Below are 25,768 nucleotides of genomic sequence, written 5' to 3'. Positions count from 1 at the left end.
AGGGGGAAGACTTGAGAGTTACGGTCCGAGCAGCCGTGAAATTCTCTATACATTGTATACAGGCGACAAAGAGAGGCCCATGGCATCCTAATTGAATTAAAAAATAGACAGTGATTTTAATACAGATTTTTCTGTAATACACCAACCGCTACTGGAGATGCGAAAGATGACTACAGAAAAAAAAAAAAAAAGTGGGTAAGATATGATATACTTCATTTATATGCCGGAACGTACGGTATTTCACGACTTCAACAGGCAACTGAAATCGAACCCAGGCCTACGCCACATGTGAGAAAGAGAGAGAGCAAAGCTTAGCGGGTAATGTAGCGGAGTACCTGCGAAGACTTTGGAACTTTTTTTTTTCTTTTCACTCACTAATAATATAAAAACATTGTCAGTAGCAATCATTACCACCAATTTTATTTAATAATCCATGTGATTTTGATATTTTTTAACAGAGGGCGATCTCAACCACCTAATGGCCATGGCGCTTAACAAAGTTATTCCTGTGCCATCTGCTTACATAATTGATCTGTGGAGGTGGAAACTCTTCAGTGGTGCCTTTCGTCCTCGGACAATGAACAGGAAATGGTGGGAAATGAGGTAATAGCGGTATTACTTTAGGAGCGATGAAGTAAATAAACTGAGTGGTAACTTTATTAAGTACCCCTAACTAATAGCGAGTGGGTCCTCCTCCCCTTTAGCCTTCAGAATAGCCTACTTCTGGCACACACTGCTAGGTGTCAAAAAGTGCCACAGGGATGCTTGTTCATGTTGACTCAACTGCTTGCTACATTTGTTGCGAATTGGATGGTTGCAGATCTCTACTCCGAAGAGCTCATTCCACCTCATCGCACAGGTGCTCAATTAGAATGAGATTAGATGGAATGAGATCTGGTGAGTGGGAAACCACCGACCGCACTAGGCTAAATTCACTCCCATGTTCTGAAACTAGTTCTGTACAATTCTTGTCTTGTTACACGGCGCATTATCCTTTGAAAGAACCCATTCGCAGATGGATACACTGCAGTCCTGGTTGGACGCATCTATCAGAAACAATTTCTAAATAACCTGTGGTGCTCCACAGGCATCGTGGGGCCAATGTGCACTACGAAAATACTCCCAACAACATTACACCGCCGCCACCCATCCTGTGCGGCAGTGTAACATTGTGGGAACCTCGACCCCAACTTGCCGGTTGACACTTGTCAGTATGCCTCGTTGGTTATTGCTGTTGTACCGGGCTGCTTTTTGAGTGACAGTAGGTTTTTTTTTTTACTCTGCAAAGGTCTTGTCAGGCTCCGTTGGCCTCTTGCATAAATGAGCTATTTCAGCTACAAAATCGTCGTACCTTGACTGGATTTTATTTACTTATTGGACCAAACTGGAGGCACTCGAGACATAGTTGTACGTGACAGACCCAACAGGGTTGCACTTTCCGACATATTCAAACTCACGCGTCTGCGCCGACTTTAATGCGTTCGACCACTTAAATCTTTTAACTTTCCTATTCTCACTTTGAATTGCACATACATCAGCTGCAGATATTTCCACCTATTAGCATGGTATGAATATGTGATACTATTACTGAAGGAACGCTCCATTTCATGAAACGGTGAAAAGATAGGTGTACCTAATAAAGTTTCCATTCAGTGTACAAACGTTAATACATTACTCAAAAAAAAAAAAAAAAAAAGGAAAAAATATCATACCTTTAAGACGTATTCGATTATTGTTTTTGCTGTTCATCGCCTGCTTACTGATGCCAATCCTTTTCCTAATTTGCCGACAAATGTCAAATGGTTTCCGTGCCATATAAGGAAGAAAACTAATCTCTAACGCAAGAATGCATTTTTTAAACATTTTGGTATAACGAACTTTATACAAATTCTATATATATACATACTAGGAAGATTTTGTGGATTTATTGGATGACAGTTTTCTACTGCTGCATGTTAGAGAGGCAAAACGAGTAAGCAATATACATTGATTGGACAGAAATTATAGAATACCTACCTAGTAACAGGTAAGCCCACCTTTCGCCCGGATAAGGGCAGTCACACGCCGAAGCATTGAGTCCACTAGTCCACGAAAGCGTTCCACAGGTATTTCCAACTATGCTTGCTGCACCGCTGTTCATAATTCCGTCGCATTCCTGGGTGGAGGATCCAAAGCTCGAACGGGCCTTTCCACAGCATCCCAAAGATGATCCACAGGGTTCGTATCTGATTAACGAGGAGGCCATTCCATGGTGGTAAAATCTGCAGAATGCTCTTCGAACTATGATCTAGTCACTGCGGCTCTGTGGGGCGGGCATTGTCCTGCTGAAAGAATCCATTGCCCTGTGGGTGCACGATGACCATGAAGAGATGCAGATGATCTGCAAGGATGGTCCCAACGTGTGCCAGTTGAACGCGCCCCACACCATTACTGACCGCCGTCCACCTGCCTGAACAGTTCCTTGTTGACATGACGGGTGCATAGCTTCTTGCGGTTTCCGCCAGATACGCACCCACCCTTCCTCTCGAAATAACTGTAAACGGGACTCATCGGACCAAGAAGCCCTTCTCCAAGGTCCAGTACTGATGTTCTTTCGCCCAGTTGAGGCGTAGAGTCCTGTGTCGTGGTGTTAGCAATGGGACTTTGGTGGGTCGGCGGCTCCCATAACCTATTGCGGCTAATGATCGTCTGATGGTCTTGGTGGAGACGTTTCTGGCACCTCTCTCGTTGAAGTCGGCGGTGATTTGTGCCACTGTCGCTCTCCGGTTAGCTGAAACAGACGTCGACGGCCACGTTCATCCACCAGTACCGGCTTTAGCAAATGCGGAGCCCGATTGGAGCATGCCGGCGGGGCTCCTTGAAAAATTCAATATTTTGAAATAATGAAAAACCTAAACAACTATTAATAATTGTTTATTATTTTTATATTCTTACAATTTGTTAACAATTGACCAGACGTTAGCATTAGCATTAGCATTAGTAGAGGCATATTGATGCAAGAAAGCAAGCTTATTCAGCATCAGCCAAAAAAAAAAAAAAAAACACACCACTCCCATTTCACCCCTCCGTTCGCTCGAAATACCTGTCCAGTTGAGCCTTAAATTTGTTTAGGCTATCAACTTCAACAACAAGTGATGGAAGTCGGTTCCACCAACCAACCACCCGCTGGCCAAAGGCAAATTTCCGCACATCTATCCGACATCCATCCTTCCTCAATTTGAATTTATGCCCTCTGAGCTGATTATTCTGAGCAAGATGAAGAATCCCATTGGCATTCAGCATGCTCAAACCATTCAAAGCCTTATACACCTCTATCAGATCACCTCGCCAGTGTCTAGTCTCCAGACTCTGTAATTTGCAAAACTTAAGCCTTTCTTCGTAAGAGCAACCCTTTGTTCCATTCACTAATCTTGTTGCCCTTCTCTGTACCCGTTCCAGCAGCTCTACATCCTTCTTGAAATGAGGCCTCCAGACCTGTATACAGTACTCAAGATGTGGCCTAACCATTGCCTTATACAAGGGAATAATCACCTCCTTATCCCTGCTAGAAAAATTCCTGTATATCATTGACAAGACACCATGAGCTACTCTTGCAGCTCGTCTGCACTGCTCAGAGAACTTCATATCTGCCTGCACAATTACCCCCAGGTCCTTTTCATTCTCCACCACTGTCAGTGTAGTACCGCAGAGTTGATACGTTGCTCTGGGGTTACTGTTTCCCATATGTAGTACTTTACATTTGTTCAACTTCATTTGCCACCTCTCAGCCCATCTGTTCAACCTTTCCAGATCCTGTTGCAGCAGCATAGCGTCAGTGGTGTCCTTGTTGATAATACAAACATGTTGTATTATCAACATGTTTGTATATTAAGACATGTTGATAATACAAACAAAACTAACCAGAAGGAAATTTTTCTTGCCCATTTATTAGCAAAATCTTTGAAAACTTTCTCAAAATTTAAATTCCTTGCTTCGCCTCTTTCAATGGATACGATAGCAAGGCTGGTGAGTCTCTTTTGAAGCGTTGTCGACCTTAGATATGTTTTAATCAAATGATTTATTAAATAATTTGTATAATTTCTAATTTAAATATTTATTATTTAATTATGTTTCAGTTAACTTTAATCTGGAAAAAGCTTCTTTCTCCAGACGCTGCAGTCACTGGGATCGTTAAAAATGTTCTTAGCGACATCAATAAATTCGGCAATCCAGTGGCTCTTTCATTAGTTGCGAGAAATTTTTAAAATATTTAAAGGATTTTCGAAGCACGATTCTAGAAGAATTGGTTTCAGTGCTTCCCTATGGCCATCAGTATTTGCCACCTTCACAGACGACCAATTCGTTGCCCTCAATGATTTTAGCATCTGAAAGTGAGATTTCTAAATCTGCAGCATGTTTTCTTAACTCGTCCTTTAGAATTCTTAGAAATTTACTCAAAAAACCAAAAAGATTATTATGTTTTATTAACTGCTATTTTATTTGCGGTTTTAGAGACCGCAAAGTCTTGCCTACGATTTTATTAAAGCAGTTTAACTTGTAAGCTTCCTTAGGATTTGTTATAGGTTCATCAGGAGGCTGGTAATTGAAGTGCCTCTTTCTTTTTTGTAATATTGTGCGAAATTCTGGAGATACTTCCAATTCTGTCGCAAGTTCTGTGGCACCAACTAGTCTGCATGAGTAGCGCAGTGGTATCGTCACCGTCCTCCCACACCGGGTGGACGGTGACGATACCACTGCGCTACACACTCTTTGAGTGGACCGGGGTTAAAGGCCCGGATTCTAATCCCGTTGATAATGCGAGGGACTTTAATAGGAATTTTTCATTCCGTGGCTGAGTTAGTCGGGCTCAGGCGTAGATAGCAAGGTTTTTTCCCCCAGTAACTGGGGCTTTAGCCATGTGGTCAGGAGCGCGAGTGCAGTAGCACACACTCTATGAGTAGACCGGGGTTAAAGCCTGTGACTGCTAAATACGATTAACATTTGTATTGATTGATTTATTGTAAACTCCACTTACTTGGTGGTCATGCCGGAGTATAAAAAAAAAGATAAAAAATAAAGATAAGTATAAAAAAAAATTTTTTTTTTTTCTTCCAGCAAAACAGGCAAATCGACCAGAGAACACACGCAATTTATAGACACAAATATGGGTTTATGTAATCAATTACGGGGAATAATAATAATAATTCTTTTGTGGCACCAAGATCTGTTTAAAGCCAGTCTCTCTATACTTTGACATCCAGTGCAGAAGGTTTTTAAATGAAGAAGAAAGAGCTGTATCAAGAACTGTAGAATCACTTTGCAGTTCTTTATTTACGTGACACAAAAAAAATCATGCAAAAATACTAATGAAACAAGAAACTTGTATTCCTTGATCTGGTTCGCTAGTGATTCAGCTTCACTTCTTTCTTGGGCAGCTTCTCATGCTATTTCCAAAAGCGCATTATCGAAATCACCAACTTGATACCTTAAAGCCTTCACACTGCATTCGACACTCCCACATTGTTTCACAGAGAGGCATTGCACAAAGACCTTCATCACATTTTTTGTAAAATGACCATTTGATACCTTAAAATTTGATGCTGAAAAGAGCACGTACAGACATTGAAGTGTCCCAAAAAATGTCACTGCATCAGGACAAGTCTTGGCCATATCCCCTAGAACTAGATTGCAACTGTGAGAAGCATATGGTGTAAAAAAATCCTTGAATTTTCCTGTAAAAGTCCTGCCTGAACACCTGAAACTTTCATATTAGCTCCATTGTCATAACCTTTGTTGGATATTAGTTGTCTAATCCTAATACAGTATTTCGAATTCCTGTTTCAGTACATTGTACAAATTTTCTCCGGCACTGCTCTTTACATTGATTAATTTTATGAGATGTTCATACACACCGACTGGCGTATTGGGGAACGTTCCGCTGGAGACGTGTGTAATTGTCAGGGACCTTTTTTCCTGATCAGTGCCGGATTAAGGCACGAGCTAACAGAGAAGTCGTCTGAGGCGTCATTCTTACAGGGGCTTCCGAAAAAAAATATTTTATTGGTCTCCCGTAATTGATTACATCAACCCATGTGGTTTTTTTTTTTTTTTTTTTTTTTTTGTCTGTAAATTGCATGTGTTCTCTGGTCGATTTGGCTGTTATTGCTGGAAAAAAAAACCCCAGTTTCTGGGGAAAAACCTATCTACGCCTGAGACCGACTAACAGCCACAGAGTGAAAAAAGCCCATTAAAGTTCCTCGCCCCATCGACATGCGAACTCGAGCTTTTCCACCCGGTGTGGGGAAACGATGGTGGCGATACCATTGTGATACCCGCTCAGACAAAGAATAGTATTAAAAATAAATAAATAAAATAAAATAAATCTATAGCAATGAGTAACATATATTATTACTACAAACTATATAACACTTGACGATCGCCGACGTCATGGACTATTCATAATTTGTGCATGTCCATAATGTAAACTTATGAAAATTGGAATAATAAATTCACTCACATTTAATAAGAGCTGCAGAATTTTCTTTTTCTGCCAATAAAGCAAATGAACATTTGTGATTGGCTAAATTTTTTTGTGTCATTTCCCACTCTCTTTTCTCAAGTGATTCGTTCAATTAACTTTGCAACTAATTTTCCCACCACAAACGAAAACAGAACAGAACAGATACAGTACACATAAAACGGTTATAAAATGTATTATTCATGACCAGCGACAAAGTCCGGGCCTGTTGGCTGAATAGCATTAGCATTAGTAGAGGCATTTGATGCAAGAAAGCAAGCTTATGCAGCATCAGCCAAAAAAAAAAAAAAAAAAAAACCCACTTCCACTTCACCCCTCTGTTCGTTCAAAATACCTGTCCAGCTGAGCCTTAAACTTATTTAGGCTATCAACTTCCACGACAAGGGATGGAAGTCTGTTCCACCAACCAACCACTCGCTGGCTAAAGGCAAATTTCCGCACGTCTATCCTACATCTGTCTTTCCTCAATTTGAATTTATGCTCTCTCAGGTGATTATTCTGAGCAAGAGGAAGAATCCCATCAGCATTGAACATGCTCAAACCATTCAATGCTTTATACACATCTATCAGATCACCTCGCTGGTGCCTAGTCTCCAGACACTGTAATTTACAAAACTTAAGCCTTTCTTCGTAAGAGCACCCCTTTGTTCCATTCACTAATCTTGTTGCCTTTCTCTGTACTCGTTCCAGCAGCTCTACATCCTTCTTGAAATTAAGTCTCCAGGCCTGTATACAGTACTCTAGATATGGCCTGACCATTGCCTTATACAAGGGAATAATCACCTCCTTATCCCTGCTAGAAAAATTCCTATATATCATTGACAATACACCATGAGCTACTCTTGCAGCCCGTCTGCACTGCTCAGAGAACTTCATATCTCCCTACACAACCACTCCCAAGTCCCTTTCATTCTCTACCATTGTCAGTGTAGTACCACAGAGTTGATACGTTGCTCTGGGGTTGCTGTTTCCCATGTGTAGTACTTTACATTTGTCAATGTTAAACTTCATTTGCCACCTCTCAGCCCATCTGCTCAACCTTTCCAGATCCTGTTGCAGCAGCATAGTGTCAGTAGTGTCCTTGACAACCCTGCCTACCTTTGTATCGTCTGCAAATTTGGACATTAAGCTTGATATACCATCATCAATATCATTTATAAATACAGAAAACAATAATGGACCCAATACTGAGCCCTGAGGGAATCCACTAATAACATTAGTCCACGATGAGCAGTGTCCATTGATTACCACTCTCTGTCTTCTCCCCCTCAGCCACCCCTTTATCCACAGCAGCAATTTGCCTCCAATGTCACACTGCTCCAATTTGTGCAGCAGTCTTCCATGTGCAACAGTATCAAAAGCCTTTCTAAGATCCAAGTATATAATATCAAAGTTATTCCCTGCATCCAGTTCCTTTGTGACTGCATCATAGTATCCAATCAAATTGGTCAGGCAAGACTTTCCCTTAACAAAACCATGCTGTGTCCGAGCTATAACTGAAGTCTTGTCTAAATGATCATGCAGTGCTTCTTTAACTAGTGCCTCCATTAATTTTCCTGGAAGAGAAGTTAAACTCACAGGTCTATAATTCCTTGTGTCAGCCTTTGATCCTCCTTTGTGAATTGGGGTCACATTTGCATATCTTCAGTCTGCGGGTACCTCCCCTGAGTCCAAGGAAGCTCTCATAATTATGGCTAAGGGTTTGCTTACTTCCTCTGCTGCTTCCTTTAATACAAATTTGTATAACTGGATAGATCCCATCCACCCCAGGTGCCTTTCTTGTGTTTATCTTCAACAGTTTCTCCTCCACTTTACTCTCAGTTATTACAAGATTCTCTAGCTTACTGCTAGAGTTGAATACACCCCTGGCTTTCCCCTCGCTAAATAACTCCTCATGTGTGAATGTTGATGGAAAATATTCATTTAGTTTGTTAGCTACCTGAGCAGGATCATCAACAGTTGACCCATCGATATCAAGTGGACCAATCTGATAATCCCCTTCCTTCTAGAGTTTACATAAGTAAAGAACTCTTTGCTGTTTTTCTTTGCATCCCTTGCCAAAGATTTCTCGTACTCTGCCTTCGCCTGCCTAACCTCCTTTGTAACTTGGTTACAGATCAACTTGTATCTATCACAGGCTCTGTGTCATGTGTTAATTTGTATGTATCCCATGCATGTTTCTTCTCTGCCATATGCCTCATCAGTTCATCTGACATCCATTTAGGCCTAAACCTTGAACAATATTTCTTAGTTGGTATGTAAAGCCTAGTAGCTTCCAAGATAAGTTCTTTGAATGCTTCCCATTTTGCATTTGCTGTTGGTAACATCATCAGTTGGTCCCACTGTATAGAATTTAAATACTGTCTCAGTCCATCGTAGTCTCCTTTACGAAAGCAATAACCCTTCCCTTTACCCCTAATGGTAGTTACCTCTTTGAGTAAATCCCACTTCAGCACACTGTGATCACTGCCACCTAGTGGTTCATTTATCTGCAGATTCTTAATGCATGAAAAATCACTACTGATAATCAAATCAAGAGTATTCCTCCCTCTAGTTGCCTCCCGAACATGCTGATTCAGAAAACAATCATCCAATAAAACCACAAAAGCCTTGCTAGTGTGTGAGTGACCAGCCCCCAAACTCCAGTCAATATCTGGGAAATTAAAATCTCCCATTATAAGACTCTCTGATTTACTGGCCCACGCTATTTCCCTGTACAGTTTCTTATTATACTCATCAGAGTCATTAGGCCTATAGCACACTCCTACTCTCAATTTTGATCTCCCAATGCTTATGTCACACCAAACTGACTCGACACTGCACTGTCCAGCGATGTCCACTGGCTTCACTTCCTTGGATTTTATGTATTTCTTAACTAATAGCATAAACCTCCTCCCTTCCTATCTAGTCTATCCTTTCTGTAGACGTTGTACTCCCCAAATTCCAGCTCTGCATTCCTTATATCTGTGTGGCACCAAGTCTCTGATATCCCAACAATATCTGCCTTTGATGTTTTGAGCAATACCTCAAATTCATCAAATTTATTTACTAAACTCCTAGCATTGGTGTACACGCAAGTATACATGCACCTATTTCTATTCTTAGCTACCCTAACACAAGCCATGTGTTTACTTGTACCGCAATGACTCCCAGCAGTCTCTGAAATATCCTGAATCTTGTTTTTCAGGCTTCTGCTCATTCCAATAGAAGCAGTGCAAGAATACCTTTCACCTCTGCTAGTGGCTACTGTTAATCTACTCGTCTTTGTATCCCCCCAAGCTAGCAGTTTTCCGACCCACCTAACACTGCCTCGATAGCATCAGCAAATATTCTTGCACCCTTTCTATTTAAGTGTATCCCATCCCTCTAGAAGCAATCTCTCCTGTTAACAAGTACAGTCCAGGCTGAAAAAAATTCTACCCCTTAAGCCTTGGACAATCTTTCCAGGGCCGAATTGATCGACAAGGCTCTCATCATATACTCCCTCCTATCGTGTCTGGGCAGAATTGCAGACACTTTCAAATTCAACCGTATTTCACGGCTTTTTTTCAACAGTGACCTGTACTTGTTAAGCAATTCTGCCGGTCTCCTACTCTTGATATCATTAGTGCCAACGTGTACAACTACATCACCTTTTGTGCCCTTAAAAGATGATATCTGCTCTACAACGTCATCAACCTTTGCCCCTGGCAGACATACCCTGGTCCTGTTCCACCTATCCTTTTTACAAAGCATGTTCCCCATTTCCCTGACAATAGAGTCACCAAGAACTACTAGTTCCTTTGGGACCAGCGCATTCTGCCTTGGGAGTTGCCGCTGTGTTTCACGATGACCAAGTGCAAGCTCTGGCGTTGATGTGGGCAGCTGAGAGCTTGATGGGCCCCTCAATTTAGTTCCTTCGAGGGCAGCCGCCCTGTCCTTCAAGCTCTCATATAGGCCCATAAGAACGCTGAGTTGTTGCCTGATTTCGATACACTCCTTGCATCGCGCACACACAAAGACATCCCCCATGGCAATATAGAAACAGAACAATAGACAAGGGTAGAATGTTTTTGTGAAAATAGAAAATAAACCTCAAAACCATAAATTTAACGAAACTTAATGCTTTGTAGTAACCAAAGTAGACGATTTACTTTGCCTAGTCATTGCTTATTCCCTCTCTAAACAACACGGGATAAACGCTAATTACTGAAAGGGTCCATCCCAATACACTGGTCAGGTTCAGAACGACGTATATAAAGATCAAAGGATGGGCAATTCATATGTGTCTCTTGTTAGCATAGTAATAACTCAATTCTAGTCCTTGCAGTTTTACGTTTCAGAAAAAAAAAAAAAAAAAAAAAAGAAAGCCAAATCTAGCGCGATACGCGTTAAAAACGACAACACTGTCCATAGCCAGACTGCGACAAATATCTGTATTGTAAAATAAAACAAATGTTTACCCTACCCAACAAACTTTTACCATATTTTTACCATACTCTACGACAACAATCAGAGTAAGCATATACACAAAAAATATAAAATAAAATCAGACTGTGATGTATACTTATATTTGACACTGGTCTTGCTGAATATTTCACGACTATCTTTTATTTACTAATATTTCTATAAGCTTGGAATCAGTCTAATCAATACTCGGGTGGTGGACAGCCGCTGGGTCGATAAGAATGTGTTATATTTAATTTAAAAAACTTGTTCGTTTATGAATGAAAATCGTGAATTGCCTCGAGAAATGAATGTCTTCCAAATTTCGCGGGGTCCCTTTCAAGCTCGCTCCAATGCAACTGCATTGGCATAGTTATGCCACTGGGTTCCAGCTTTCGTCGCGTTCCAGCTCCAACTCAATAAATAAAATGAAGAATAATATAAATTTTACTTACTTACATAAGGAGCACAGTTATTCAAATAAAAACACACCAACATTACAATACAACTTTATAGCGATGCGTACTGCGTTCGGCGGGGCGAGAGGGGTTGCTCGGCCATACAGCGGGAACCAGACGAAAGTACTGTAATTAATTTTCCTACATGTATACCCCACCTTATGTCTGGCATATACATAAAGCTGGGTACATATGTATGAAAATTAATTACTTTTGATATTTCAAGGGCTGTGTAAAAACTGACATTGGCCAAAATTTCCACACCTTTATAAATTATACACACTTTGCTTTTCACATATTATGAATTAAAAAATAAAAATAAATAATAATAATAATAACAATATTATTTTTGTCTGCGTCCTTTGTACTCATTAATAAAATGCTAATCATATTTTCTAAACCTATGTAAAAAATGTCATTGTTTTGGGTTTCACAGGAGTCCTTTAACTTAAAAAAAAACTTGTTCCTTCTCTTTTTATTTATCTTTTTTTTTTCTTTTTTCGTTTAATTTTAATTTTTCTGTCAAGCGCGGGGACGATTAGGCCCCAACAGCCTAAGCCGGCCCTGTCATCCACCACCTTTCGTCTCCCACAGAGCTGCTCACGATGGTAATGCTATTACGGAAATGGTATATTCCCGATTGATCCTTGATGCTGACAAACGGGGAGAGTGTAATTTCTGTACCACCTCCGCGATAGAGTGACCCATGCGTCGGGCATCCACTATGATCACTATCATCCCTCTTTCAAAGTCGGTTAACTCATGACGTTTATCCATACTGACATCGAAAGGGGATTTAGTAATGGCTGCCTTCTTGATAACACGTGCTGCAAATCTCTCCGTGAATATCGATAGTTTTCATCAGTTTAAAATAGTGCCAGCTTTTGGATTATTGCCATACAAGGGTTTTTAAGGAAGAGGAACATGGTGGTGAGATCAGTTTCTTGTTTTTCTGGGCCTTCTTCGTGCATTTCAACTCGTTTGTATCCAACGCTAGTTACAATGTGTCGGTCCACCTTGGCGGCATTGTTCTAGAATTGGAGAGTGTGGCAAACACGTATTCCTGTTGCTACCACGGCTGAACTGCACTGTTCACTGGGGAGGGTAACCCCCTGTGTGAATACATTTATAGCTGAAGGTCACTTGCCGTTTAAGCCTCCCTTAGTGAACGCTGTTCTGTCGCACTATACCACCTCAGGCATCAATTGACCTCCGCGACCACCTGCTTCTCACCGCGTTCCATCGTCCCACTATTCTCAAACGAGTAACATTTTTCCTGCATCTAGTGATAAACGATGTTCCAGGTGCTCTTCCCCCCTCCACCATAGACTTTACATGATAAGATACAAACCTTTCTCCAATGCATCTTCCTGCAATTTCGACCTCACCATCGAATTCAGCGCCCCTGAAAACTTAAGGGGAAAGTAGTCCCTCCTACGAGCATTTTTCCTCTTGGGCGTCCCTCCCCCCCTCACGTGACTAAGCGGTTAAGCCCAAAACTTTGCCAGCCTGCTGATAGGCACCAAATTACACCACAGAATTGTGGTTGGCGTCTTTCGGCGCCAAATTTCACCGCTCCTAACCCACTGGGTTAAAAGCATCGATTAACCGTTTCACCTAGGTAGTCCGGAATTCTGCAAACTTCGTGGAAACTACCATCAATATTGACAATGAGTGGAAAACAAACCGAAATCACGGCCGAGCCGAATGAGCGAACGCAGCCCGAGCAGGAGAATGATACGAATAACGTGGAAGATAAACCAATTATTCAGAAAAAGAACAAGAAAACGGTGCCGAAGTTCAATATAGAGACTAGGAGCAAAACTGAACTCAGGGATGTGCAGGATGGAATCAGCGTGCAACCCCACCAAAGCAAGGACCCAAAGCACCAGGACAAACCCCTGGATCCGACCCTCCCTGAGGGCACTGTCCTGGAAAAAACCCTGATACTTAGAACTGCCCTGGAAGATATTTCCAAAGACCAATCGAACAGGGTCACAACTGGCATCAGGGGGCAGATAGTGTCCCTCTGGACAAAACTGGAGACCATGCTCCTCCAGACTGACAAGGCAAGGAAAAAAGCTTCGACAAAACTGGAGGCATACCTAGAATGTGGGGCAAACCAAATGCTACAGCATGCTCCCACATACGCACAAGCGCCGAGGAATTCAAACACTGCAAATACTACAACCATGAGTGCCCAACTAAGGAAATCCCTCACTGATAAAAACACCAAATGTGGTAGTGATAAGACCAAATTTGGGGTTTACAGAGACCAGCGAAGAGCTAAAAAACAAAGTTATGTTGAACCTCAAAGATGACTTCAAAACCACCAAGATTAAGGCAATAAGAAAGACAAGAAATGTAGGTATTGTCATAGAAACGGAGACAGAGAAAGACATGGAGAATATTCTGACCAACACCAAGATAACTACCATGGGGTCTGACTGCAGAGCTACCAAAGCGGAAAGGACCATCAATTATTATCTTTAATGTAGACAAAGAAATCTACAAATCCTAATACAGGGAATATATACCACAAACCTGTCAGGAGCATTGCTAGATCAGGAACCTAAGGCTGTGTACAGCCGAAGTACTCAACGAAATCGAACATCGGAACTTAACAAAAACTGGGTTGTCGAGATTGCGCCAGCCGCCTGGCAAACACTGACTCATCAATCCAGGATCTACATAGAATGGGGAAGTCATAACTTCTGGGAGCGCGTGACCGTGCCCAAATTCTATAGATATTGTCGGTATGGCCACACCTCCCATACATGCACCCAGGTTGCTGCCACCTCTGACCACTGCTCAGAAAAAGGGCATGAATATAATAACTGTCCAAACAGGGCTGAACCACTGACCTGCGTAAACTGCAAAACACTAAAGCTGGAGCATAACCACTCAATCAGAGACCCCAAATGCCCTATCTACCTCAAAACAAAGTTTTTTCCAACAAAGAATAAATTATGGTGAATAAACACTATAATACAGCCCTGCTAAAAATCATGCAAGTCAATGCACAATGAGCTCGAGCAGTGGTCGAGCAACTTCGAAAGAAAGTCAACGAGGAAAACACAGACATACTGATCCTTCACACGAACCATACACGCATGTTAAAAAAGTACGAGGTTATCCAGCCAATTACAAGATCGTTCAAACTGACGAAGATATCCCCTGGGCGGCCATCATTATCCAAAACCCAGCCATTACAGTAATGCAAATATCTCAACTATGCACGGCCTGGGCTGCTTGTGCCCATATTATCTTCCCATTGGGCATTTTCTTTGTGGTGTCCCTGTACTGCTGGCCAGGGGAGGATATAACCCTCGCAACTAGATATTTCCAGACCCTCTTGAACACATTGCCTAATCAGAGAATCATCATAGGGGCAGATGTAAACTGCCGCTCCCCGGCCTGGCACAGCATGACCCCAGACAGGTGAGCCACGAGAAATGGCCAGATCCTGTAAGATCACTTGGCAAACAGTATATTTGAGATCCTCAACTTGCCACACCAACTGCCAACTTTTTGTAACACTCTGTGGGAGGCCACAATAGATGTATCACTCGAAACTGTGAATGTTGCCTGATACATTAAACACTGGACGGTCCAAGACTCCTCGACCACGTCCGACCACAGAGTGATTACATACTAAATACAGAACCAACTCAGTAGAACCCTGATGACAAAAACATCACTAAACCGCTTCGCAGTTAATAAGGCAAACTGGGAAACTTTCAAGGAAAAACTCACTGCTGAGGTTGGGGAACACTACCAGACTGCGAGCCGACCCAGAGAGGCAAATAACCTGCAAAGAAAAGTAACTGAAATCATCATAAAAGCTAGCGAACAGGCAATGAAAAGGAAAATCCCAAAGAAAATCCAAAAGGAGAATCCCATTGAAAATATGAGAAATGAAGTAATGAGACGACGAAAGGACTTCCAACAGGCCTGGCGATCTTGGCCGGTCACTGAGGTCGCAGCCATGAGGGACAGGTATAGAGACGCAAGGAATCGTTATACAAAATTAATAAAGGACACCAAGCGCAAAACTTGGGAAAATCTTGTTTCCACAGCAGGGAACGCTAACCCCTGGGGAATGGTTTATAAAGTAGCCACTAACAGACACCCCAGAGGAGAAGTCACAGAAGTAACAATGACCCCGCTGGGTTCCCTGACCACTACGTGGGATGACTCAGTGACCAATATCCTAAACACCATCTTCCTGGAACAGGTAACTCCTACCCTCCCGGAACAACTGCTCATCTGTCAAGAAAATGACTAATACTTCACTGACCAACAAGAAACACCCTTCACTGTGGATGAGCTGCATGCGGCCGCCATGCAAATCAGAAGCAAAAATGTCCTGACCCAGACTAATTGAACCGGAAATTCTGAAGAAAATGGTGGAATACACCCCGGATCTGTTACTAATGCTATATACCACCTGCCTCCAAGAAGGAACTTTTCCTAATGACTGGAAAATTGCCAACATCAAACTTAAATTGAAAAATCCATCAAAGCAGCCAGAAAATCCAGAGTCTTACCGTCCGATCGCCTTACTCCCAGTTGTAAGCAAACTATTCGAGAGAATGCTGCACAAGAGGCTACTCCACTATTAAGAAGAGGCAAACCTAACAAACACAATGCAATTTGGATTCAAACCTAGCATCCACGATCAAAGCTCTCAAGACACTACTGGATAAAGTAGAAGCCTGTACTACCAAATATCTTCTTGCTATCAGTATTGACTTTGCGGGGTGTTTGACGCCATCTGGTGGCCGAGCGTCCTCGCGAGACTTAGGCAGGCTGAAGTGCCTCTAAACCTGTATAACACAATCAGGAGTTACCTAACACAGAGAACAATCTAAGTACATGCACCGTATAGGAAGCTAACCAGACAAATCCACAGGGGGTGCCCACAGGGCTCTGTTCTAGGGCCCCTGTTATGGAATATGATTAAATGAATTCCCGGCCCTTGATATTGGCAAAGTAGTAGGTGCCCAGGCCTTCGCCGATGATTTGATACTAACTGTTGCTGCTGACTCACGAGTGCAGATCGAAGAAAAAGCCAACCACGCAATAGGTATTTTGCAAAACTGGGCTACAATTCATTGCCTGCGGATTTCGCCAAGTAAGACCTGCTTAGTACTCCTGAAGAGCAGACTCGACCTTGCCAGACAACCGCAAGTGAAAATCCAAGACACTACAAAATCATATATCTCGGAATCATCATTGACAAAAATCTGTCTATTCAGCCCTATCTAAATTACATTAAACAAAAGATAAGGAAATGATCTGCATTGGTCGCAAGAGTGACCAGGAAGGACTGGGGGCTAAACAAGCGGACCCTGTCCCTCTACTACAAATCTACCTTCTTCTCGGCCATCACATATGCTTCACCAGTTTGGTACAAAAAGGTAACCACAGTGGTAAATAGAAGAACCTTAGACAGTATCCAGCAGTCAATAATTCTGACAATCACACGAACTGTCTCCACAGTCAGCACGCACGCACTCCAGGTTCTGGCTGGAGCCCTCCCACTGGACTTCGAAATCATTAGATGCACCCTGACATATAATATGGCAAAAGAAATACCGTGTACTATTATAACTTCACGTTGGATCTCGTCAACAACAGGAAGCTTGAAAAAACCAGACTGCTCGACTACCTCCGACAGGAATGGCAGGATCGGTGGACAGAATCCACTAAAGAGGAAATCACCAAGAAGTTCCTCCCGAGCATAAACAGTCTTTTCAAAACCCCTTCGTTCCAACCGGGGCTCCACGCCACCTTTCTGCTCACAGGGTATGGGCCATTTAATGCAAAACTATCTAGCTTCCAAATCACTGAGGATCCCCGTTGCCTCTGTGGCCACAAGGAGACATGGCAACATCTCATGTATGACTGTGACCACTATGAGGACTTGCGATGCATGCTCACCACTGCTATCACCTACTTTCTGCAGAACATGGAACAGCATCTTCTCGACTCAGAATATGAATACAAAGCCCTTACCATCTTTGCACAGAAACTCTTTGCTAGAAGGCAAGCACTTAAAGCAAACCACCATGCACAGCACCCGGAAGCTGATGATGAATCTTAAAACTAGGACTGGAGAAAACCGGAATACACAATAAAACTGTACCAAAAAACCCACAACCACGAAAATGACCATCATTTAGCCTTGTTCACGAGGGAACTGACAACCAGGAAGGCCTACGTCTGAACCAGAGACAGACCGACACAGGACTTGACATGAACTGGATACAAATTAATCGCACTGGACCACTAGCTGGATGACTAAACCAAATGACCAACGCACGAACTAAGAAAATGATATCACCAGGACCCAAGGCTGCATCCTCATAACATGCACAACAGGCGACCTGAATAGGTTACATGACCAACCACAGGACGAGACTGCTCATGTATGACCTTGCGACTGGGATTTGATTCCTATATTGAAAAAGATCACCAAAGAAGATCCGGTTCAGATCGCTTGGACTCTCGTGCGCTCTCAACTGTCAATGCCTGTACCGGGCTCCCTTGTCCGGTACCTTTACTCCCTTTCCCCTGGTGGGGAGGAGGAGACAGTCTTGTCTCTCTCTCTCCTCCTCTGCCAACCCTTATTCTTCTCCTGGTGGGGCACACGCCTGCCTCACTGAAAATCCTGGGGTCGCCTTCTCTATCGTCCCCATACTTCTGTCTTTTCCCCCAGCCTTCAGGCTCCCCCTACTCTGCCTAATACGCCAGCGTATAACCCCACACAAACTGCAAAAACTTAACTTTGTCCAAATTAAACCGCATAAACCTCAATTGGGTTTCCTAATTTTAGCGCTCACCCCTACCGACGTTTTTTTTTTGGCCCTAGTCACTGAAATCTCAGAAAACTAGGTGGCAGGGCCTGCCAGAATAAAATTTCATTCTGTGTACCTGGTCTGCCTCCACAAGGCCAAGTGTGAGCAAAGTTGGGCCTCAGTAAGGGTCCAGCGGCTAAACGGCCAGATGAACAACGATACACAACACTACACATATACAAAATCCACACTTTTAAATCTCTGGCCTTCCCAGTGAATTGGTACACCTACAGTGAAAGCAACGTGGAGATTGGGGGAACCCCTGGTTCCGTTAGACATCAATACACTTTACATTGACATCGAATTACCGACTATGTGAATGCAGTGATCCTATATACCTGCCAAGCGATGGGTTTGTACCCTAGCGAGACAGGTGACAGCGTTGCTTTACCCAGGAACCAGGAATTCTGTCCATTCAGCATATATAAAGAATACTTTTCAATTTATTGGTCTGGAAGGCATTCTGTACAAATTCCCCATATATTTTTATTAAATTAGTTGGGTTTACAGATGGTCATTTTATAAGAATGCATGTCATAGATTACATAAAAATAATGGAACAATGTGAAAGAACTTTGATTGAAATATTCTATTCCATGCAGATTGAAGTACTCTGGTTTATGCCCACCTGTAAGGCGAACTGAAAAAGATTTCGACCCAGGCGCAAAATACCACATCCCAGCAGATATGCCGTACATCAGGTAATTGAACATTCTTTGATGATTTTATGTTATACACAGCTATTAAAGTTTATAAATTTTAGATTCATGGATTACTAAACTCACGTAATCAGATCGATGACCAATTTTGCATTGTAATGGCCCAAAATGTAATCTGTGCTTGTAATCTTGTCTTGTGAATGTTATAGGGTTTTGGGCACATCCGCAACTTATGCCAAATTGCGCCGTATAAAATATGTTTGTAAATGGTGTGTGTGTGTGTGTGTGTGTGCGTGAGTGTGTGTGTGTTTGCTATATGCTATATGCTGGACAGATAAGTCGAATGTCCGGAGGGGAAACTATGCCACGCTGGCCTGAGACAGACTAATTCAGCACGTTGTGAAAAAGCCCTATAAAAATTCACCGTGTTACTAACGGTATTTGAACTCAGGTCTTTTCCGTCTGGTGTGGGGAAGACGGTGATTATGCCAACTTGTGCTACCCACGAAGGCAATATTGTCTTGTATTTACCATATAAATTTATTTTCCATACACTTAGAATTTAATTTGTAAAACCATCCTGAGTACCAATAAAACCAATCCATGCTAAAATATAGTAAGTACTTCAGATAGTTCACATTTCCGTATGAACGTTTGTTGAATGAAAAATGAGTTTTAACATGAAAAAAAAAAAAAAAAAACGATTATTTTACTTCAGGACATTTAATGTTTTAAATACGCCGATTTGATTAAGATCATAATCAGTGAAATTCTAAAAAAAAATCACTTTCTCAACTACAAAAAAAAACTGCTTGTGTATCCTGTACATACGAACGATGTTTTATTTTATGTGAAAACATCTTTGACGAAAATCAAAACCGTTTAAAATCAAACAGCTAGAACCGAAGTTATGAACAAAGTAAGTTTTTAATACACACGCCTGCTACTTACTCTACCTAATTAACATTAGTGACTGAGTTAGCGTCATTTGAGTCATTTCTGAGAAAGTCATTTCTTTCGCATTTTCGTTACCAATCGGTTTTATTTCAGTTCGAAAAATTTAGTAGGTGCCGCCAAAGATGTTTTCACATAAAAAAAATATAAAATAACTGAAATAGCTCCATTTTTTAAGAAATATCATACCATAGCGTACTTTGATCAGAGAAAAACTGTATGCTGTATTTATATTCATTGTTTATGCAAAAACGCCAGGCCAATTTGAAAAATATTTGCACTTTGTGTGTGTGTGTGTGTGTGTGTGTGTGTGTGTGTGTGTGTGTGAGAGAGAGAGAGAGAGGACTTTGAATTTTATTAAATATTAAATTTTTAATTAAATTAACATTTTATTAAATGTTAATTCCTCATCAAGAAAAGTAATTAACATTTGTAGAAAATTAAGACAATTTTACCTTTATTATTTAAAACAATAAAATGAAAATATCGAGATCTTTCTAAAAACAAATACAGGAGATTTCATTTTTATTCTAAACAGAAAAAAGGAAAAATTGGTTGGAGTGGGGAGTTCGTTGTAAGTAGAATAAGTCCTATGCTAAAAAGTGTAGTTGTAATAATTTTAATTATTGTAGACTGTGTATACATTATTTTTGTAATTTTCAAAAATTTTACATTGCTAATTTGCTCAATAATTTTATTGATGAAATGAAAGGCAGGTTTAGGAATTCGTCTTATTTCATTTTTGCAGATATTTTGTTGGTTACATCATCCAGTTCCAGTTCCATAAGGCGCTATGCGATGCAGCCGGTCATAAGGGACCTCTTCACAAATGCGATATTTATCGGTCCAAAGCAGCCGGAAAGCTTTTAAGGTATAGTATGTTAAAAAAATGAAATTAAAAAACAGGAAAAGAAAAAAAAAAATCATAATAAACCTAAATATGAACCGTTATTGATTGATAGGCTCAGGCTCAGAGAAAAGAAGTTTCTAAATTGGACATTATATTGTGTCGGGCATAATCTTAAGGAATGCACACGAAGTAAGATTGTTCAGAAAAATAAGTAGGGGAAACAAATGAAGGTGAAGAAAAGTCAACTGGTGGTTGTCACAAAGATTTTAAAGTATTTGGAGGAGAATGGAGACATCTAGATGACAATTACAATAACCATTATCTATGAAAATATGTGTACGAAAGACTTGCAGTACACGTTGTTTGTGATACAAACAACGAAGTGCTTTTGCACACAGGCTCGGTTCAATTTTAATAATTTTGCCGTTGAAATCACGCTGTTTCCATTATCCAGCATGGATTTCAATTTGAACAAAGTCTGCTACTGAATTTTGCCATTTTGGAGTCAAAACTGAACAGAATATAGATCGAATGTCAAAAGAGCATTAAGCTTATTTTTCAAATGGTTAAAGATGCATTGCAGGATCATCTAGACAAGACTGCAGCAATAATTCAGATACAGCCTGGGTTTGTTAAGAGAAAGTCTTGTCTGACAAATTTAATTGGTTATTATGATGTGGTTACAAAGGAACTGGATGCAAAAAATAATTCTGATATCATATACTTGGATTTAAGGAAAGCTTTTGACACTGTTGCGCATGGAAGACTACTGTACAAATTGGAGCAGAATGGTATTAAGGGTAAGTTGCTACAACGGATAAAAGGATGGTTGAGTGGGAGAAGACGGAGGGGGGGGGGGTAATGAATGGGTGCTGCTCTTCGTGGATTATTGTTATTAGTGGAGTCTCACAGGGTTCGGTGTTGGGTCCAACGTTGTTTTGTATATTTATAAATGATATTGATGAAGGTATATCAGGCTTAGTGTTAAAGTTTGCAGATGATACAAAGGTTGGCAGGATTGTTAATGACAGTAATGGCAGTGTGCTACTGCAACAGGATAATTTGGGCAGATGAGCTAAGAAGTGGCAACTGAAGTTAACCTTGACAAATGCAAAGTACTGCATATGGGTAGAAGTAACCCCAGAGAAACGTACCAATTGTGTGGTACTACACTTAAGGTGGCAGGAAATGAAAAAGACCTGGGAGCAAATCTACATCCTTCCTAAAATGAGGCCTCCAGACCTGTACACAGTACTCAAGGCAATGGTTAGGCCACGCCTTGAGTACTGCATACAGGTCTGGAAGCCTCATTTTAGGAAGGATGTAGATTTGCTTCAGCGTGCAGAGAAGGGCAACAAGATTGGTGAGGGGAATGAAGGGATCCTCTTACCAAGAGAGGCTTAAGTTCTGCAAATTGCAGTGGCTGGAGACTAGGCACCTGCGCGGTGATCTGATTGAGGTGTATAAGGCCTTGAATGGGTTGAGCACGCTGAATTCTGATGGGATCCTTCCACTTGTTCAGATTACGAACCTAAGGGGGCATAAATTCAAATTAAGAAAAGACAGATGTAGAATAGATGTGCGGAAATTTGCCTTTAGCCAGCGGGTGGTTAATTGCTGGAACAAACTTCCATCTGCCCTTGTAGAAATTGATAGGTTGAATAAATTTAAGGAAGAATTGGACAGGAGGGAATGGTGCGATTTTTTTTTTTTTTTGGCTGACGCTGCATAAGCTCATACACTTGCTTTCTTGCATGACATGCCACTACTACTATGTTATCTTAAGCAAAAAATATGAGGGTGATTATGTCAATGTGGACTATGTATCGCGAGAATGGTTGATTGAGGCACTGAACTGATGAATCATCCATCCTGTCCACCAGATTTCCGTCGCCGTCCGACTTATGTATCCTAAGATTAAAAGAAAGAAAGAAAAAAAAAACATCTTTACTAACGTCACTTTGGGTCAGATGTCGAGTTTATTTATTTAGTCGGGTATTTTTAAGAGTATCTTTAAAATAGTCTTGAAATCGTCGGCGTTTCTGAAATAAAGTACCTTATTTCTATAATACCTATCTCTCAGGGCTATTTGTCATGTTACTTTTCGAACGCCCCTCGTAAATAAACTTACGTATTTCGGGGTACAATACTTCGACGACCAGTGCTTGTGTTCTCGTACATACCAGTGGAAGTCAAAGAGAACAGGGTATATAAAATGTGTTAATAAATAGGTTATTTTTTATAGAATTGTTAATGGCATTATAAAATAACACGAAAAAATAAAAAAAAAATTGCATGTTAATGTCTTATGCAGTTCCTAAATTATATATATATATATATTTATGTTGATAGGTGGAAATAGGATGAATACCCAAAAAATCGAGCACCGTTCAGTAATCAAATTTTTGACCAAAGAGGGGGAACGATGCCAAAGAAATCCATGAAAGAATGACCAGTTTAGGAGAAGCATAGCCCAGTTACGTTACTATTGCAAGATGGTCGGCAGAGTTCGAAAAAGGACGGGAGTGAATCTGCTTAGCCATCTGAAGCAATCAACTCTGAAACAACTGTCATCGGTAAAGAAAATTTTAGAAAACAGAAGAATTAAAGCGTATGAACTTGGGAAAGTCCTTAACATTGCCAGTGAAACATTTTAACAATAATATGAGCATTGGAGTTATAAAAAGTTTGTGGAAGATGGGTTTCCGGAACACTTTTTTCATTTATGACGAATATCAGAGGGTTGAGAGAATTTAAATTTATTCTAGCTAATCCAGATAGAGCTTTGTCCCATTTGGCGACTGATGACTCGTGAATTACTGGAACAATGCACTCAGGAGTTTCGGGTTTTGAAGCCAGGACACCTTTTATTCCTTATTTGTTTTTATCTTTTTTTTTTTTTTTTTTATTATTACACCACAGGGATTGTTTTTTTTTCTCTTCCTCTGGAATGGGTCCCCAGAGGAACCTGGTCCACCTTTTAACATCAGGTGAGTCAGAGTCTCTTTTGAGACGGTATGTGTTTTACTGGGACTGGCCCACCTTCCCGTGGTGTGGACGAGTACACAGAATCATCTGTCCAGGTGACTGATGCTTCTGGGTAGCCAAGAGGCCAGAACAGAACAACATCACACACACATAATGCACAAACTTACATCACACACATACCTAGCCCATTTGTAGTGATACTGTTCTTCACAGAGATACGAGGCAGAGTTGAACAGACGTTCTAGGAGCCGCCCTTTACAAAACACATGTCCATTTCCATTTGTTTTCATCAATGCATTTATTCAAATTTCGTCATGATATCATATACAAATTTCTGAATATGTTCAGCTACGAATCAAGAGTAGCCAACGATATCTCTGAGTTCTGCTGTGTCATCCCTTCCAATGGTATAACACATTTTTTATAAACTCAACTCTCCTGGGAATACCATGATTATGCGCTTCAAAAGCAGGAAGTCAGATATTTATACCGACTCGGTAGCTTCATTAGACATATTTATGAACAAAGGTAATTTAGGAACAGCAGTGCTCTGTTGACAAAACCTAAAACTGCCACATTCCCAAACGCACAGTCCCATAGCTAGTCGTTATAGCCGTATGAATCGTATGCTTCACAATAATCCTAAATATGAACTGTTACTGGTTGATAAGTAAAGCTTTGGGGAAAAAAAACAAAAGTTTCTTAAAATTAGACTTGAATGTGTGGCAGGTGCAATCTTCAAGGAATGTATACGTACCAAGAAAGGTTGTTCAGAAAGAAAATCTCTATTGCTTAAATGAAAATCGTTATTAATTTGAAAACTGAAAATTGGCCTAAAATTGTTCTATAATGACTTAAAAGAGAACTATTTTTATTTTTATACAGCAATGTTCTTAAGCTTGGTAGTTCACGCCCTTGGCAAGAATCCATGAGAATCATAACTAGAGGAGGAACTAATCGAATGGATACAAAGCCAATGTTAGAGTATTTCCAGCCTTTAATACGCTGGCTGCAGAAGCAAAATGAAAATGAGACCCTGGGATGGAGAAGTAATGATCCAACGATCTGTCCTTGACGAAGATGACACGGAAGCATGTTTTTTAAGAAAAATCCAAAGTTTGTCTAAGGCTTCGTTATAAATTTAAAATAAAAACTCTGTATAACTGATAATCAGAGTGACATTAATAATCAAAGCACATGACTAGAAAAATTCTACACTCGCTTATTTTCAGTTGTGTTCTTTGTCCATACTCATGCTGCTGAATAAACATATTTGAGATAAACTGATACATTTTGTAACTACGGAATATTTTTTAAATATCATTGCGCATTTCTTGTATATGTCTGATAAACAGGAATTTATGCCTAAATGAAAAAATATCGAAGGAAAATGACGATTTTTAAATAATCATCTTATAGGATCTAAATACTGAATTTCTGAGCTAGTTTTTAATATTTTCCCAAATGTTACCTGTTTAAATGTATATAAATAAAAAAGAATGTAGTTTAGACAGCTGTTTCTTATTATATGAAAATATTTTTAAAATCATTTTGAACGAATGCTATCCAGACCGTAGGTGAAAACCATGGCATTATAAAATTCTCACCAGAAACTGATAATATGAAGAAAATACAGTACATTACAATTGGATTAAACACAAAGCAGCACCGAGTTATGGCATAGTCCTATAAAACTGTGATATCTCAGCAGAATAATTCAAATTCATCAGTCTAGAGACATTAAACTACCATCTCTACAAACTCGAACAAGTCAAAATTCCAGAGAATTGCTTAACATGTCATACCCTAGTTAAACACTTTTACCAGTCTAATTGCTCATAATGATATGAGCTTCTGTGGTCGTGGTTTCTTTCCACCGTAATGTTAAGCAAACGCTAACTTCATATTGAAAATTAATACTGTAGTGTAGCATTTCAAGATGATTTGGTCTGGAAGGACTTGACAAGTTTAGAAAGGATGTAGGGCTGCGGGAAAAGGGGTAGAGCAGAGAAACGAGATTAGTGGGAGGCACAAAACAGGACTCTTACCAAGTT

General features: G+C 40.6%; 1 protein-coding gene across 1 annotated transcript in view; it reads left to right on the top strand.

Moving 5' to 3' along the window:
* Positions 1–24,789, top strand: part of LOC150089749 (angiotensin-converting enzyme-like) — a 49,302-nt gene extending 24,513 nt beyond the window's left edge. Inside the window, exons 10-13 of the mRNA XM_090390089.1 lie at positions 459–603; positions 18,866–18,964; positions 20,625–20,747; positions 24,600–24,789. Coding sequence (XP_090246215.1) covers positions 459–603; positions 18,866–18,964; positions 20,625–20,747; positions 24,600–24,789 — 557 coding nt within the window. The remainder of the gene's footprint in view (positions 1–458; positions 604–18,865; positions 18,965–20,624; positions 20,748–24,599) is intronic.
* Positions 24,790–25,768: the final 979 nt, after the last annotated feature.

The sequence above is a fragment of the Mastigoproctus giganteus genome, chromosome 2, assembly GCF_048544385.1.
Source record: "Mastigoproctus giganteus isolate SK-2022 chromosome 2, ASM4854438v1, whole genome shotgun sequence".
NCBI classification, from domain to species: Eukaryota; Metazoa; Arthropoda; class Arachnida; order Uropygi; family Thelyphonidae; genus Mastigoproctus; species Mastigoproctus giganteus.
This window is presented reverse-complemented; position numbering and strand designations above follow the sequence as displayed.